The sequence below is a fragment of the Astatotilapia calliptera genome, chromosome 10 (assembly GCF_900246225.1).
Source record: "Astatotilapia calliptera chromosome 10, fAstCal1.2, whole genome shotgun sequence".
NCBI classification, from domain to species: domain Eukaryota; kingdom Metazoa; phylum Chordata; class Actinopteri; order Cichliformes; family Cichlidae; genus Astatotilapia; species Astatotilapia calliptera.
This window is the reverse complement of record NC_039311.1, coordinates 25,607,563-25,624,334: the sequence shown is the minus strand read 5'-3', so window position 1 is coordinate 25,624,334 and position 16,772 is coordinate 25,607,563. Positions and strand designations below refer to the sequence as shown.

Below are 16,772 nucleotides of genomic sequence, written 5' to 3'. Positions count from 1 at the left end.
TGCGTAAATGATAACTAATTGGAAATCGGTGTCATCTGTGGTGTTCGTCTGGACAGGATCTTAGCATGGGGATTTTCTTAATCATTTCTTGAGTTCACTCAACAAATAATATCCTCATTCTGACACCCCATTCAGGGAAAAACAGATGACCTAATGGAAAAGCGCTACTAACCTCTGTATGGTGTCATTTGGCAGATAATGCAGGCTTGATGACTTCAAGTTCTGTGGTATTTTGAGGTAAGTTTATTCGCCTAAATAGCTCTTGTTGTGAGATTTCCCTAATTGATCCAATTTGTCCGTTTGAAGTCAGTACTTATTAAGTTTTATGTGGAAGATTTAACAGGGTGGAAGAGAGGATTTTGGAATCAAACAAAATAAACAAGTATGTAAATCAATGCACCTGAGTGCAGTAAAAAAAAACTGCATGCTTCAAGTATTTCCTGTTGCTTAGCCATTCTTATCTTCTGCATTTCTTTCTCCAGTTGTTTCTTTGGCTCAGCTTGGCCTCTTAGCAATAACACATGTGTAGCAATTAAATAATCTTCACACTGTGGTATGGGAACAGGTAGAAGACTGGAGAGCGTAACTAAAATGTTGAAATATTTGAAATTATCTTTTCAAAATGCTTTTTTTTCATGAGCACATTTATTTTTTTTTTACATTTTGCTCTGAGCATATACACTTCCTGTAAAATTTCACAACAGAAATCAGAGTTCCCCTTCTTTCTTACAGTTTTACTACCCAGTCAACTCTGTATTCCCTGATTTCCACTCATGTCTCCAACCTTAATAAACTCAGTGTTACCTTTGACAATGTCTGACTTGAAAGCAGAAAATAATGGGCCCTAAGCACTAAATCTTTACAGGGTATTGACTGTGAGACGGGGAGGGACATTGGGATGGCCACCAACCAACTTCTGCCGCAAGTTCTCATCTCGTGTATCATTTTGATTTATCATATAAAAGAGCAGAGACAAACGAGCAGGATAACAGTGATAGGATTTTGAAGTACAAAATGCAGAGGTGGCATAGTGCAGATAGTAGTGTTAAAAAATACTCCAGTAACAGCTGAACTACTGATTCAGCTCTATTCAAGTAAAAGTGAAAAAGTATCGGTATGGGCTCAAACTCAAAGAAAATAATAGGTAACTCTTTCAAGAGCAGTTTTTGTGCAACATTAACTGAACCTTGTGTTATGTTAATGTTATGTTGATAAATTAATATTAGTACATATTATAATTTTAATTACAATAAAGGCACTCAGTGTTAAATAGTTAAGTAGAACATGAACATAGAAAAAGATGGAATATAGAAACAACAGCTCTGTTTTTTCTTTCCTCCTCTGTAGAGTGACTTTGGCTCTAAACAGGAAAATTAATAGGGAAGAGGCTACAATGGGATTCAGCAGTCGGGAGAACCTTTAAATGCATCACAGTGTAGCCAAGCTAACCTGTTTATCCTGCACTAAACTGCTGAGTATTTTCATGCAACCTTTAAATAACACAGTTAGTCTACCTCAGTTTCACAATATGAAAAAAAGCATAATGTCACATGTACAGACGCAATATCTGATTTAAAAACACGAGGACTTACATGTAAGCTTTAAATTTGCAGTTTATCAAATACTACTGAGCAGTCCTTACCTTTACATCTAACTTCTCTTCTTCCTCTCCTTCTCTTTCTCCATCTCTGAGTGAAGTTAGCTCTTTTTCTCTGTCCCTGTGAAATGCAGCAGCCGAACCTTTAGCTAGCAACACACTGTTTGACAACATGCACACAAACAGTTTGTGTGTCTGCTGATATTTGTTGAGCTGATAGAAACGTTGCATTTGAACCTACCTGCCACTTAAAAAATGATACTGTCTTCATGCTTTTTGCTCGTCTTTTGTAGCGGTAGCTAGTTGCCCAAGTTGCAACAGCAACTTATTGGCACCTGCAGTCGTTTATTTATATCGATAAATAAAAACACCGGCCCACTTTAACCCCTGACTTTGGCACACAGGTTTGCCTCCTTCATCTCTTTTTACCCGGTGATTAATCCACAAAGAGGACTGCCTTTCATGTGTTACTGTTTAGACTCAGCAAATCCATTATACGTAAAGCAAGGAGCTCATTTTGAAAATGTAAGGAGTAGAAAGTACAGATATTTGGTTTAAAATGTAGAGAGGAAAAGTATAAAAGTATTCAAGTACAGATACATGAAAATGTTTGTTTGTTCCACATGCATGTATATATATCAGCCCTGCAATGCTCTCTCCTATTCCACCAGTAAAATTCCAGGAAAGCCCGGTCTTCTTTTTTTTCCCTTTAAAAAACCCCAAAAACGTTTTGCCTGTTACCAAAAAAGAAGGAAATAAAAAAGCAGGGTATCAAGTGTCAATTCTATGTCTAGATTTTTTTGTTTAGCAATTACCTTAAACCTCAGTCTACCAGTCGCACCCCCCGGGCAGCAAACTACAGCTAAAATGAGTTTTCCTGCTACAGTCCAGCAGCATTCTTATCTCTTCCTCTCTTAAACTATAAATGCATTTACAGCACTGTAAAAAGGATGTCAATTGCTGGATTCCCAGCAGCTGGCTGAGCAACAGTGTGTGGTGGTCGCAGGGGTAAGAGTTCAACTGCTGGTCGAAGTTGCAGGATTGTTGCCCTGTGCTTGTTTTCTCTTCCCAGCACACAGGGACTAAAGCTAATATAGTATGTAAATGAGCTAGCTGGCAGTGGCATGTCCTTAGCCAGGTGATGCCCCTCTGTCAGCTTGTCCAACATTTTCTTCAAGACCAAGGTGCCTCAACACTGCAGGCCCAGTAAACTGAGTCTGTTCTCACTGGTTATTTCTCTGAAGTCAAGGAGAGAGCGTGCTTGGGTGTTATCTTTTTAAAGCCAGACTGGTCTTTTCCTAGCCCGTACCACAGAGGTGTTCAATGGGGAAATACTAAATTACTGGTTTTGTAAGCAAATGGACAAAGATTGTGTTGGAAAATTAAGGAAAAAAATCTTTATTTTCTAGTACAGTTTGACAGACTTGTTGCTACCAGCTGATTCTAGTGAAGTTTCCTTAATTCCTTGGACTTGTGACAAGTGTTAAATATAGACATTCTTTAGCTATATTGTTTAGCCTATTACAATGCCAAGTTGACATTAACATTGTTGCAGTCTTGTAATTTATATACAGAACCTGTCAAATTCTGCATTTCCATAAATGTGTTTACCGCTTACACTGTGGCCACACTGGAAAGATCCAGACTCCTGGGTGGCTATTTGACAAACTCTGCCAGCTTCTGTTTTATGTTGGACTGATTTGGAAAACTTGTCACGGGTGAAGGAGCTAGTTTGAAGTTTTTAGGCAGTGGAAATTTAACAGTAACAGTCTCTAGCCTCAGATGCAGATGAAATAAGTCTTAGAATTGAGCTCCCTTAGAAGAATTAAAAGAGCAAGAAAAAAGAAAACGTTGCTTTTGCAGCCACCTTTTACATTACATTTACCACATAATGCTCGTGAATTATTGTGACCGTATGCTTGCTTAACAATATCATTTTTAAAAAACTACTGTTAGTCTAATTTAGAATGCATGGTGACTGATTCTCAGTGGATGGGTGGACTGCTTCTGTAGCCTTGGAGTTCTTTGGTAAATCTTTTAGTTGCTCTTCTGTGAGTCATTTTGAGTTACACATTAACTTAATCCAGCATCGTACTTACAAGTTGCTATAGGCTGACCTTGAACTGAATGCCATATTGATTATATTTAGAAGTCTGACCTCACATGTAGTTCTGGTATGAGGTGTGGTTACTGATAAGACTGATAATTGCTACTTGATGGTTAGTAATCAGTAGTAAAATCCAAACATTTTAACATTGTCATGATATAATTGTCTGCAATTAACACTTTAACATCCAGCACTGATATACTTTGTTTAGGCTGAATGCCGCATAGTAGTGGTAGTCTTGAAATCTCTAACAGCTAAACAATGTAGGCTATTTGGATGTAACAAAAATAAAAATTAAAAAAATACCGTATTTCCCGGACTATAAAGCGCACCTAAATATTAGCCGCACAAGCTAAAATCAGGGGAAAATCCTGTTTTGTACATACATTAGCCGCACCTGACCAAAAGCCGCAGGTGTTTCAATGTTGACTTATCATATGTAAGAGAATATGCACAAAGGGAATTGTCAGGAAAGAGATGGCTGTTTGGAGACATCACTTTTATTAATATTTTGAAAAACAAGTTATGGGTACATATTTGCACATGTAGTACATAACAATAACCTACAGCACACCAGAAAAATAGATTCGGCCTACCTTTTAGGCTCAGGTGCAGTGACACAGCTTTAACAAGAAGAAAAGTCAGTCATTCACCACCATCTTTCTCTTCTTCCGCACTAAAACCACCAAAGTCCTCTTCTCCAGTGTCGGATACAAACAGGCTCATGATGGCTTCGTCATCCACTCTTCTTCTCTCCTTCGTTGTCACTTTCAAAACCAAAGAAATCCTCAGTGTCAGAGTCGAACACCCTCAGAAGGGCCGTGGCGGTGTCCTCCTCTCCATCATGCAGCAGTCCAGCCCTTCAAAATCCGTTGGTGATCGTGGATGTTTTCACACTTTTCCACGCTGTCAGAATCCACCGGTGGAGTTGGGCATAACTTGCTTTTTGGGCATAACTTGCAAGTTTATCGCCGCTCGTCATCCACGCCTCCCGCTGAACGCATAGCGCTACTTTGAAGTTTGTTTTTCGCGCTACTTCGTACGGCACTACGTTGCCTGGCGGACGGACATGTGACTAACATACCACTCTTGAACCCCGATCCTTCCGCCAGGCAACGTAGTGCCGTACAACAGCGGAACACACGAAACAAATCGTCTTACGATATGACAAAAATCATGGACAATCCATAGAAAAGCCGCACCTGACTAAAAGCCGCAGGGTTCAAAGCTTGTGCAAAAAGTAGCGGCTTATAGCCCGACATTTACGGTAATGTTGGTTTTTTTTTTTCAACATAATATTCATGGATCTCATCTGAAATTGCTCATATGTATTTTAATTCAGATCTGGCTTAGGTTATTTATCCAAGCTGCATCTTTGTGAGCGTTTTTAACCAAAAAAAAAAAAAAAAAAAAGAACATGAGTTAAACTTCTTTATTTAGGCTGAAAATGCTAATTTAATCCTAATGGGTTTTTTTCTATTGATCAATATACATTCTTAGGCTACAGAAGAAGATTGTTTACATAAGCACATATTAACTCAGCGGTCCCCAACCCCCCGGGCCTCGGATCGGTACCGGTCCGTGAGTCGTTTGGTACCAGGCTGCGAGAGTTGAGGCTCAGGTGTGAAATGTATAGTTTTCAGGGTTTTTATCGGTTTTCAGCGTTAAAATCGTTAACTCAGTTTTCCTGGGTCTTTTCATGTGTGTTATGAGTAAATCTTATTTTTTTCGGTACCAGTACTAGTACTATTTTGTTGTATTTATCCGCGACACCTTAAAGGCCGGTCCGTGAAAATATTGTCGGGCACAAACCGGTCCGTGGCGCAAAAAAGGTTGGGGACCACTGTATTAACTGATCACTTTGGTTGTTTTAAAAGAATCTTGCTTAGAAAACACACACGTATATAAATGAGCCATAGGCTCATTTTCATGTGTTTTTCTTTGTCATGTTCTTTGCTTCATACATTTGTATGCTTTTTCAGGATGGACACGGACAGATCTTTTGTTTCTGTCCAAACAGTGTCTATTAAAACCGGATCCAGTACTTGTACGAAAAGCCCTACTTTGGCATTTTTGTGGCAACCTAATTCACTTCCTGCCACTTCACACCAAAATAGCCTCCAGTGGTTCCTCTGTGCATCCAGCTCTTGCTTCCCGTCCTGCACTTTTTTATCCTCTTCCACGTATCCCGACACAAGCACACATCATCCACCCAAGACCCTGAAGATAGCCTCATTTCTAAGGATTTCAGGAAACATGGGTACATGTCAAAACCTCATTTTCTTTTCTCATTTTGAAAATGTACAGGGGTTGAAAGCAACATTGAAAACCCTCAACATCTTTCACCTCTAGGATCAACCTGAATCGTATTTTCTTTAGTTTCCTGATAACTTTTTACTTTTCCTTACACACAAATATCTTCACTTTCTACTCCTTACATTTTCAAAACAGCCTGGTTACTTCAGGTTTAACACATTTGAGGGGAATTAATTGATTATATTACATCGGTGGTGGGAACAATAATGCATACAAGACAGTCCTGTTGGTATTTCCATCACCAGTGCTTATGGCACACAGTGAGTTTATAGTGCTATACTCAGTGGTTAAAGTGGGCTGGAGCATCTGGAATGGTAATTTTGGTGCACGTGTCAATAAGTTGTGGTTGTGGTACTTCAGTATCTTGTTCAGGACAGAGAAGAGGAGCGAGCTCAAAGAGTAACATTTTTTAAGTAGCAGGTAATTTCAAATGCAACATTTTAAACACCTCAACAAATATCAACACACACACAAACTGTATCTGTGGAGTTTATGATAAAACCGCTAGCTACGTTTGCTTTATACCCCAGAGAGAGAAAAGAATGAGCTAACTTCACTCAGAGGTGGAGAAAGATCTAAGTGAGACAGGACATTAAAGTAGTTTTAAAGGTAAGAACTAATCAATGACATTTGATAAAGTGGAAATTTAAATCTTACACAAAATATCACAATTAATTTCAGATTGGTTCAGATTGGTTCTCTGCTTGATGATTTTTCATATTGTGAAAATCTTTAAAAACGAATTTAAATGCTGTACTATTACTATACAAAAATACAATACTAACTGTTATTGTTCAAAGTTTGTATGGAAATATCAGAGTTTTTTGCAGGCTACACTGGTTAATTAGCAGTACTGTAAATGGTAAATGGTAAATGGCCTGTATTTATATAGCGCTTTACTAGTCCCTAAGGACCCCAAAGCGCTTTACATATCCAGTCATCCACCCATTCACGCACACATTCACACACTGGTGATGGCAAGCTACATTGTAGCCACAGCCACCCTGGGGCGCACTGACAGAGGCGAGGCTGCCGGGCACTGGCGCCACCGGGCCCTCTGACCACCACCAGTAGGCAACGGGTGAAGTGTCTCGCCCAAGGACACAACGACCGAGACTGTCCAAGCCGGGGCTCGAACCGGCAACCTTCCGATTACAAGGCGAACTCCCAACTCTTGAGCCACGATCGCCCCTGTACTGTGGTGAAGTTTACATTAAAGCAGTACGTTAGAGTGGTGCAGTGCAGCTTTTGTGTTGATGGTCAGTGTTGGGTTACACCAGGGTATGCAGACAGCAGTTGAATAAAATCATTTGGTGAATTTTAACAATAAGCTAGCTTTCTACTGTCTAGGGGGTGGAATTACGTCGTGATGGGCCATGAAATATCTCCTAATACAGTGTTATTGTCATTAAAATTAGAATTTAAGTTGAAATTAAGTTTTTATTCCCTTCTCTAGTAATTTTATTTCATTTTTAGATTAATATGGCAGGTGGCGGATTAGTTAGCTTTTCACAAAACAGGTGGTAGAAGAGCTACTTTTTGCTTTTATACTTGGAGCACATTTCAGAGTCTACACTTTTTCCACGTCAGTAAAGAAGTTGTATCAGTACTTCAACTTTAACCAGAGCATTTTCTTAACACAGGTATCTGCACTTCTACTTAAGTGAACAATGTGTGTACTTTTGCCACCTCTGGGCGTTCGCCAAGGTGCGCTCAACAGGAATGAAGTGAACATAATGGGCTTTAAAATTTGAATAAGGTAATATGTTTTCCAGTAAGATACACAGAAACAAACTTCATGGCGGTGTCTCTGTAAAAACAAAAAATAATAAGATTTCAGTTGTCAGGATGTTAATACTAGCTACCCTTTGACACGTTGACTAAAAATCTGATGGTACTAAATGAAAAAGAAACACTCTTAAGTTATACTTGTGTTGATCTCCTCTTGTTTCAGTGCACACTTCAAGCCAGCTTTCTCTGTTGTCAAGACAATTTGAAAGTAGAGGGAACTGGTCAGAAAGAAATACAAGGAAGGAAGCAAATACGGGAAAGGCGAACTAACATGCCCAGAATCTCCTAAGAAGCAGAAAGCTCTGGAAAAGACTTCATCATTCAGAGAAAGTAATACAAAGGCGAGGGAGAAATAAACAGTACATGAGAACAGGGAACAGTTAGGGCAGGAAACTGTCTATGACCTACTGGACAAACAAATTGGTTTGCAGGCAGAATGGATTAAGAGGTTGAGCTTGGCTAAAAAAAAAAAAACAAGGGTGACTGATGTTGCAATGTGAGCTCATCCATTTTGAAGGGGGGCTGAATTTAGAGGCTTCGTGTGGAAGTGTATTGTGTATTTTCCCAGTCTGTGTGTGCGTGCGCTTGTGTACGTGTGTGCATGCGAACGCTCTGCAAGTCAATATTTGTCTGCTTTGCCACGTCCCTAGACATCCCATTCGGCGCAACAGACCGTAAAGCTGTCAAATGCGACCTGAATATTCTCTGTCTTCATCTGCTTCCTTTTTCTCTCCCTCTCTCTTCCTCGTGCTCTCTCGCTTCCCTTTGATTTCTTTTTCCCTTCCGTCGATAACAATATCATCGAGAGCAAACATGTTCGCTTTTGCGCTTTTGATGGCTTGTCTACCCCTCCACCTCCCATAGAATATCTCGTCTTATCTATATTGCCATGTTTGCTCACACCATAAAGTCATTTCTGCCTGTGTAAGTCTGTTTGATACTTGTGAGAACCAGTGCATGTTTTATGGGTAGTGCAATATCATCTACTAGGACATTAAGTTTTTCCGTGTACAGCTACTTTGTTTTTGCTACACTGTAAAAAAGAAAAAGTTGAGAAAACTTAAAATTTCAAGGCAACATGATGCAAGAGATTTTTGAGTTTTCTCAACTTCTGCCAACTGTAGTTGACTTAACTAATATTTTCATGTTCTGCCAACTTGGATCTACTTGTTCACCTAATTAGGATAATCCTGTAAGTCTAACAAAGAAATTCTGGTTTCAATGCCATGTATTTCTGCCTTCACCAAACAAAGATATTCCTGTTGAATTAACATACAATTATTCCCTCCAAGGCCATGTATTCCTAAATTCACCAAACGCAGATATTCTTGTTGAATAATCATACAATTCTTACTCCAGTGAGTTTAAAATTTACCAATATAAATAAAGAAAAATGTATGCTGTTATCGTACTTGAAAAAACACTCAAACAGATATAGAATAAAACAAAGCACAACTGAATGTTATGTAAAAACGTATTTATTTTTTTCAACAGTGCTTTCAGTATATTTCAGAAGGTCATGGGCAGTGGGGTGAATTTCTGTAAAAAAGCAAACAAACAGAAAGAAACGTGTTGCCAGTTTCTTTAGGGTGCTTTGAGCACCCCAGCAGAGACATTAAAATTCCAGAGTCCAGAAAAAAAGAAAAGTGTCCAGCAGCTTAGTCATTCACGTTCACACCCTGACTGTCCTGTAAAAGCTTAACTTAACTATTGCACACTAAATAGGGTAGTGCAACAAACAATTGCCTATGTACCCAGACATCGACATTTTACATGGGCTTACTATGATGAACTACAGAAGTCAAAAGTTATTAGAAATGTTACCATCAATGAACAGCGAACTATCAGGTAAAATACCAGTTCCATACTTCAGGTGGAGTGAAAAACACTATAACAAATCTTTTAAAATCCTACAAGACAAAATTTCACCATAGATTCTCAATAATACAGATTCATCTGACTAATATTTACATTTCAAATAATCCCTTATCCACTTCAACTTCATATTGACCGACCAGGTCAAAATGAACCATTCTGTTTTGACTGTTCCTTCTTTTCTCCCTTCTTCCTTTCCTCCCTCTTTCCTTCACTTATTCCTAATTAATTTTAACAGTTCAAACACTAATATGCAACTCTTTGTAACAGGTGAACGATTATATAGAGGGAAAGGGGTTGAACTACTGGTTTTTTTTTTTACATGACTCTACAATGCACTTGAACATGTTTAAGAACAAGTTAAACTCATGCCTGGCTTCCCCATTAACAGTCACAGCAAAAGCTTTGTTTTTAGAGACCTTATGCGCTGTGAGCATCGAGAGCCACCGAGTTCAAAAAGGATGCCCTGAATTGCTTCAAAGGTATAACTCATCTGCTTTGGATAATCAATGTTGAGGGCATACAGAAGGCCAAAGAGGTATGCCAAGGCAGTAGAGAGGTCTGGAATGTTATGTAGCACGATGTCCCCTTCCAACACAACAGCATGTTCTCGCACAGACGTATCGGCATCGTCATCTTGCAGGATGGTGAGGATGGCAACTGATGCACCGTTCAACACTGGTTCCAAAATGTCAGTGTCCTGAAGAGAAGAAAAGTAAAATATGAATTATTGAAAGCTAAGAAAAATTAAAGACAAAATACATTTCTAAAGATCTTAACTTTAACCTCTATACCATGATGCTCATTTGACTCATGGAGGTTTTAAAAAGAAAAAGCTTATTTTCCTTTAATTAACAGCACAATATCTTTCACCAACCAACCTTGTGATGAGTTTTGTACAAAAATATTTTCTGCTGTTGAACACCCACTAACAATGCCCAGGTGCTCCTCAGCAGAAAAAAAGCAGCGAGAGTTATGACAACTGCAATCCTCACCATAAAATTATCTGGACTGCACTGAGGAAGTGGACATTTCCATTTTGGATTAAATCATCTTTTAAAAACATCTCATAGCAATTAGTTTTGCTTGCATTACTTTTTTGTACTTACTAAGCACTTCAGGAAAACCTGTGTTGCATCCTCTCCGAGGAAAATGGGCAGGCCTCTCAGTGCTGCTGTCTTTCGGTGGGACACAATGTCAGATGTCTAAAGAGCATTCAGTGGAAAACAAGCATTTAAATTAGTATAGTAACGTGGTGTACCTACACACAATGCAAAATCAGAACTCTTATAGTAATGAAAATAAAATACAGATCAGGCCCAGCAACATCTAAAACTTAAAAAAACAAAACACCATTTTAACGATTTTACTTTCTTTTTACAAATTAAATAAAATACCGCCAAATAAAAACAAAGTAATGACTGATTACATTCATTTCCATTGATGTGTTTTGGCTGAAGCCAACATTTTTTTCTGTTATGACAAAGGTATACTCTCTTCTAAAAATGTCAGGTAAAGGAGCACTTACCTGTTCATCAAGTTTATCCAAGAGGTCTTCCATGTCCTCACCAAGAGCTCCCTTCTTAGACCGGTATAGTTTCAGCAGGCCAGGCACAAATTTGTTGAGGGATGCATTGAACGTCCCTAGGAGGTCTTTGCTTGTGATCCGATGAAATTCTTCAGATATCTAAACAAGACAATAACCAAAATATTGCCATTTATTCAGCACAGAAAATTTCTGGGTAGCTGCCTTGTACAGTCTGCACCATGTTATATGCCTGACTGTGTTATCAACCACAAAACCTACTTCAAAAATCTCTCATGAATACACATTTTGCACAGGAATAGAAACACCCTCCACAAAAAACAGTATCAATATGCAAATACATATTATGTTCTACGTTGCACCAAAATCTGTGACGAATCAGATTATGTGACCTGCCTTAGTATTCTTTCCCTAAAAATCTCAGTCTATAGAAGTCCTATTTCCAGCACTAAAATAAAAAAAAACATACATGCTAAGTCAAAAATTATGTGATTGACTTTCTGTTTCACAGGAAGAACAATTTTGATTTAGCATGGGGACTCTTTTCTTGTACTGGCAGAAATGTTCAGGGTAAGAATATTATGACAGGTCAAATAATCTAATGGGTCACAGATTTCAATGTGGACTGGTTGCACAAGGTATAATAAAGTTGGCCAATGCATTACACCAGCAAATACTGTACTACTTCAATAATAGTCCATCTAGTATAAGTCATGCCCAATTTGAATAATAATTAAATTATAAATAAATTTGGACACTCTTACCTCCTCAGAGGAAAACAGCCCAGGCCATCTCTCCTGGACCTCAGATACCATAGGTTGACACTCCACAACCTCTCTCCGCCTGAGAGAAAATGTCAGCGCCATCTTCTGCTGTATGACTTTCAAGTTCTTTTGTTTCTTCTTCATTTCACTGACCAGAGCAACTCTTTCCTCTTCAAGAGTAGAATCATCATGGTGCTGTGGATAATCTGGGACATGATTGACCTCTCCACGTTTGGGCTTTTTAAGGGTGAAAGGACTGCTGGCTTCATCTTCTCCTTTCCTTTTCCTGTTTACATTTACTTCGTTGCAGCCTGCCCGACGAAGCTTTGATCTGTAGTTTCCAAGTTTGTGCTTGATACTTGCTTTCCATCCCTCGTAGCCTGTGATGCTACCTGGCTCCTTCAGGCATGGATATTTGAGAACCAGTGCAGAAGCCACTGACTCAACCTCATCTTTCTCAGGGTAGGCTTTAATTTCAAACACTGCCTCTGCAATTTTATCCAAAATCTCCATCTTCATGTCTCTTGTTACTGCAAGGCCCTTCTTAGATTTTTCATATGTCACATTAGCCTTACACAATTTCAGTTCAACATCATGTGAAAACTTGGGAATAGAAAATGGAGAGGGCCACTCTGACACATGTCTTAAGTTCATCTGGATAGTATCGGTCCAGCTAGGCCTGAAATCATCAGAGTGCACACTTATTGTGTCCTGGGAAGAGACTGAAGCAGAGGACACTGAAGCAATGGATTGGTTAAGTGTAGATGAATCACAGTTCCACATTATATGCAGGACTGCACGCTCAGCTGGTAATTCAGATATTGCTGTAAGATTGCATATTGCATTTCCGAAATCTGGATCCTCAAACTGTAGTGAGAAGTCACCTGCAAGTTCAAGTCTTTCTTTAAGTATATCAATCAATTGTCCCACAGATGCTGGTACTTCAGGAAGCTGGACTCGCCGGGCTTCTCTGGAGGAAAGAACTACCCGAAGTAACAAAGTCTGAAAAGAGGAGAAAAAAAAGTTGGCAGAAAATCAATAGCCAAACACAATTAGAAGACAGTTGACACCTATACCATACAGCTGCCTTTTTCCAGATGAATCTGCTGACTACATTTGATTTGCAAATGATTTAGTCTACAAATGTAAAAAACACACACACAAAATTTTTTTAAATAAAGCTCAAGTCTATATCCAAGTTTTCATTTTCTTCAGCCACTGTACTCAACTGGCCTACACTTGGGAAAACCTTCAATTCATTCAGCACAAAACTAATGCTTAATGAGGAGAAAACAAAGGAGAGAGAGATAATTTGGTGAGGATAGCAGAGTGATAGAAGAAAGAAGTGTGTGGAGAAGAAAAGAAAAAGCAAGGGGAAATGAGTTTTGAAGTAGAGGACAATAGAGAAAAAGGGTGGGTGAGAGGGGAGATCAGAATAGGAGACAGGGTGGAGGGGAGAGAACATACCATTATAAAGTTGCTTTAATAGAGAAGGTACGTCCTTGGGGTCACCATCAGCTTTCCACCAACTGTGTATGCTGTTAGAGGGTGATAATCCGTCAGCACATCTGGATCCAGCACAAGAAGGTCTGCACAGGTGTGTTCAACAAGCTCATAGGACCTGAAATGTTCAATGTACCAGGAACTCAGTCTTTTACAAATGAATGTCACCTCCTCTGCATTGACAAGAATGGTCACAATCTTGTGGAATTCTGGGAGGCCACTGCATTGCCCAGCAGATAAAATCATGCCCGCCACATACTGTGTCCCAAAAAGATGAACGGTTTTAGACAGAGACACACTGTCTAGATGAGGGTACCTCTTTTGTATTTCACACTTGATTGATGGATCCAATTCTGAAACCCTGACCACTTTCACATTGTCAACATAGAGCTTTGGTTTTAAAAGGTTCCCACTATTCAGATGGTATGCCATCATTTGCTGGTGTTTCAAGGAAAGAGTTAGCAGCACATTTTTCCAGTTGTGAGTGTCATGGACCACCTTTTTAAAGAAGCTATGTTTTGCTTCAAATCTCATCGTCCACAATTCCACTAACGGCCCATAGCAGCGTATAAGATGTGGGTAGTGGTCAATGAAGTGGTGTTTTGGCCTTAGTCTGAAGTCCGGAAAGGTACTGGTAAGCAACAAGCGATGATCCAGTAGTTTGCAAGATAAATAACACAATGCTTCCTCAGTGAGTCTGTTTGAGACAACAATGTCAACAATTTCCTTGAGGTCCATTAAAATCTCCCAAGCTGGCTCCTGTTCTGGTATCTTACATCCAATTATAAAAGGAAGTAAGCGCAGCAGTGTCCAATTTTCATGTCCATTACCAAAAACTGTTCCTTTCTCAAAGCTTGTTTTTGGAATTTTTTGAGGCTTGTTTACTTTGTCCGAATATTTGTAGGGAAATGATTTTATGAAGTTGTTTAATGTATCAAATGTAATGAACCCTTTTGAGATCAGCTTTTTTAAACATAAGGACAACTCCAAAGGAATGACGCCTTCAAAAAGGTCATGCAAAATATCTGGAGGAAATCCGGTTATTGGGTGAAAGAATAGTAAATGTTTGCTCAGTACACATTCCCTTTTTACCCCATTAACACTTTGGAGGTTGTCAGTTTGCCTAAGCTCTTCCAGAAATGAATTGTGTTGATCAACACCCCTCAATTGGAAGTCATTAACTTCAGTCGTTGCAATTTTGTCCCGACTTATCAAACAAAAGCGACAGAACTTGTCAACAGTAAAACTTTCATAAAAGCCTGCCAGACCATGTGCACCAAGGTTATCTGCGCTCACACAATATACAGTGCCCTTAATAAACTGGCTTACAACTTCCACAAAATTTCCCTCTTCTTCTAGACACCTTATATCTTTAATCAGTGGCTCAAAAAACTTTTCATAACCATATTGTTTGACATCCACACTTTTACCTAAGAGAGCAAGCTGAATTGAACAAAGATTAGATCGAAATCTGGGTGGTAAATTAAGAACTACCCAATATACTGCAGTAATCTTGTGACGTTTTCTAGAGGTGCCCAGTGGGTTACAAACTTCAAAATCATCAATATACAACCCCAAACTGATACATAAGTTTTGTTGTCCCAGTAACTTATTGCCCTTGTAGTACTTGCCGTCTTGAAATGACTTAAAGTGTCCAGATAAAGCTTCTTGATTAAATACAATTTGGTCCAAAAAATCTGCCCGTCCCAGTAAAGTCTCAAGTATCTTAGTGACAGATATATAAACAAAAGAGTTTTTATGAGCTGTGTTGTACAGATACTCTGTGGGTTCTACAACAGAAAACTGCTCTTTGAAATATACATTCCTTCTGTGATCTGTAGATAGGGAACCTTTCTCCGATGTTGTTAAAAGCAGTGGATTAGTTTGAACTAGGGCATTAGAAATGTCTTGCAAAACACAATCATTTACTTCTATTTCATGCTTTGAAAGGATCTCTTTTACACTGGTGAGAGTATGAATGTTAGAGAAAGAGAGCAGGTTATGGAAATCCTCTACAATCTTTTGTGTTGCAGCTCGAGAAACATGCAACACTGTTTGCATACACAGAAAGAGAGATGCCAGTTTGTGTTCAAGTGTCTCACTATCCACATCCTTTACAATCTTGTCAAGCTCATCTGGTCTCACAAAATTATAAGCTGATGTTCCTGTTTCACAATCAGATTGCTCACTTTCAATTATCTCATCTTCAGAAACAGTTCTTGCAATTGTTCGAAAATCCTCAAGTGTACAATTTTTATGGTTTCGACTTCTGTGAGAACTGAAGGTTGGGCGAATGTTTGTTTTAAAATTACACCTTAAAAAGGGACATTGTACGGTTTCTCGGTTCTTTAAATGATGTCCAAGATGGTTCCAAAAGGTTTTCTCACTGCAAATCTCCTTAAAGTCACACAATTCACACTGAAATGTGGAATTTTTGTGGATTTTTACTATTGAGTGTGACCTTGAGAGGTGTGATCGTAATGCTCCAGGTGTTTTAAATACACATACACAGTCTGTGTGAATGCATGGCCAATGTGCACCTTGTCCGTGATGAAGGCGGAAATGTTTCAAAAGAGTCTCTTGACTGGAGCTTGTGAATTTGCAAAATCGGCACTGCATGAAATCCACCCCTGAAACACAAGAGACATAGTCAATTTTGCCAAAAGCACTTTTGCAATGGGATAAAACATCCATATCTAACACACAGAAGGAATCCATAGATGCAGGAGCTGAATACATCAACAAGCCAAAACCAGAGACATCATGAAAAAAATATGTAAGGAATCATATTAACTTACATATGACCACTTGTCTACTATATCAAGTATATGATTGATAACATACATGACATGTAACATAAATGCAAGCTTGAATTCAAACATTTTTTTGTTACTATGATAAAAAAAATGCAATAACTATAGAAAAAAATAATACTATCTGTAACACAATATACATCAACAACACACAATCATTCCTTAAATATTGTCTCCTTCCCCATTATGTAAAAAGCTCTGAAAATGTAGCAATCTTATAATACAGAGCATGAAGTACAACTTTAATTTGCGTGTGACATTAACTTACAGTACATTAGGCAATCTTACACCAGCTGACAAACTGTCAAGTCAGCTTTAAACATTACTTTAAAGTAACAGTGCTGCACCGGATAAACGGTGACTATTGAAAAAGTGAAAAAACAATATTAGACAATATGCAAGTTACTTATATCACTGTCATATAATTGGCGCACATATCCTACACCGACCCATGAAAGCG

General features: G+C 38.7%; 2 protein-coding genes across 3 annotated transcripts in view; one reads left to right on the top strand and one right to left on the bottom strand.

Annotated features, from left to right (window-relative positions):
- LOC113030805 (zinc finger and BTB domain-containing protein 16-A-like) overlaps positions 1-13,464 on the top strand; it is an 83,072-nt gene extending 69,608 nt beyond the window's left edge. The window contains exon 4 of the mRNA XM_026182525.1: positions 12,929-13,464. Within this exon, the coding sequence (XP_026038310.1) occupies positions 12,929-13,002 (74 nt within the window). The 3' untranslated portion in view covers positions 13,003-13,464. The remainder of the gene's footprint in view (positions 1-12,928) is intronic.
- Positions 9,272-16,402, bottom strand: LOC113030804 (uncharacterized). Of its 2 annotated transcripts, XR_003273656.1 has the most exons (5): positions 13,464-15,566; positions 11,997-12,998; positions 11,215-11,373; positions 10,796-10,891; positions 9,272-10,386 (listed from the first exon to the last, which is right to left on the bottom strand). XR_003273656.1 is itself a non-coding variant. In XM_026182522.1 (4 exons), exons 2-4 carry the CDS (start codon positions 11,245-11,247, stop codon positions 10,078-10,080), a joined length of 438 nt encoding a protein of 145 aa, XP_026038307.1. In that variant the 5' UTR covers positions 11,248-11,373; positions 16,040-16,402; the 3' UTR covers positions 9,272-10,077. The 2 variants fall into 2 exon arrangements, 1 of the variants encoding a protein (XP_026038307.1); XM_026182522.1 differs by lacking the exons at positions 11,997-12,998; positions 13,464-15,566 and adding an exon at positions 16,040-16,402.
- Positions 16,403-16,772: the final 370 nt, after the last annotated feature.

What these genes read in the sequence shown, in the direction of transcription:
- LOC113030804 (XM_026182522.1), bottom strand. Translation starts at nt 11,247, where the DNA reads ATGGAAGACCTCTTGGATAAACTTGATGAACAG. An exon ending in TGGATAAACTTGATGAACAG is followed by an intron (nt 10,892 to 11,214) that starts GTAAGTGCTCCT and finishes AATGCTCTTTAG; the next exon opens with ACATCTGACATTGTGTCCCA. An exon ending in AGGTTTTCCTGAAGTGCTTA is followed by an intron (nt 10,387 to 10,795) that starts GTAAGTACAAAA and finishes TCTTCTCTTCAG; the next exon opens with GACACTGACATTTTGGAACC.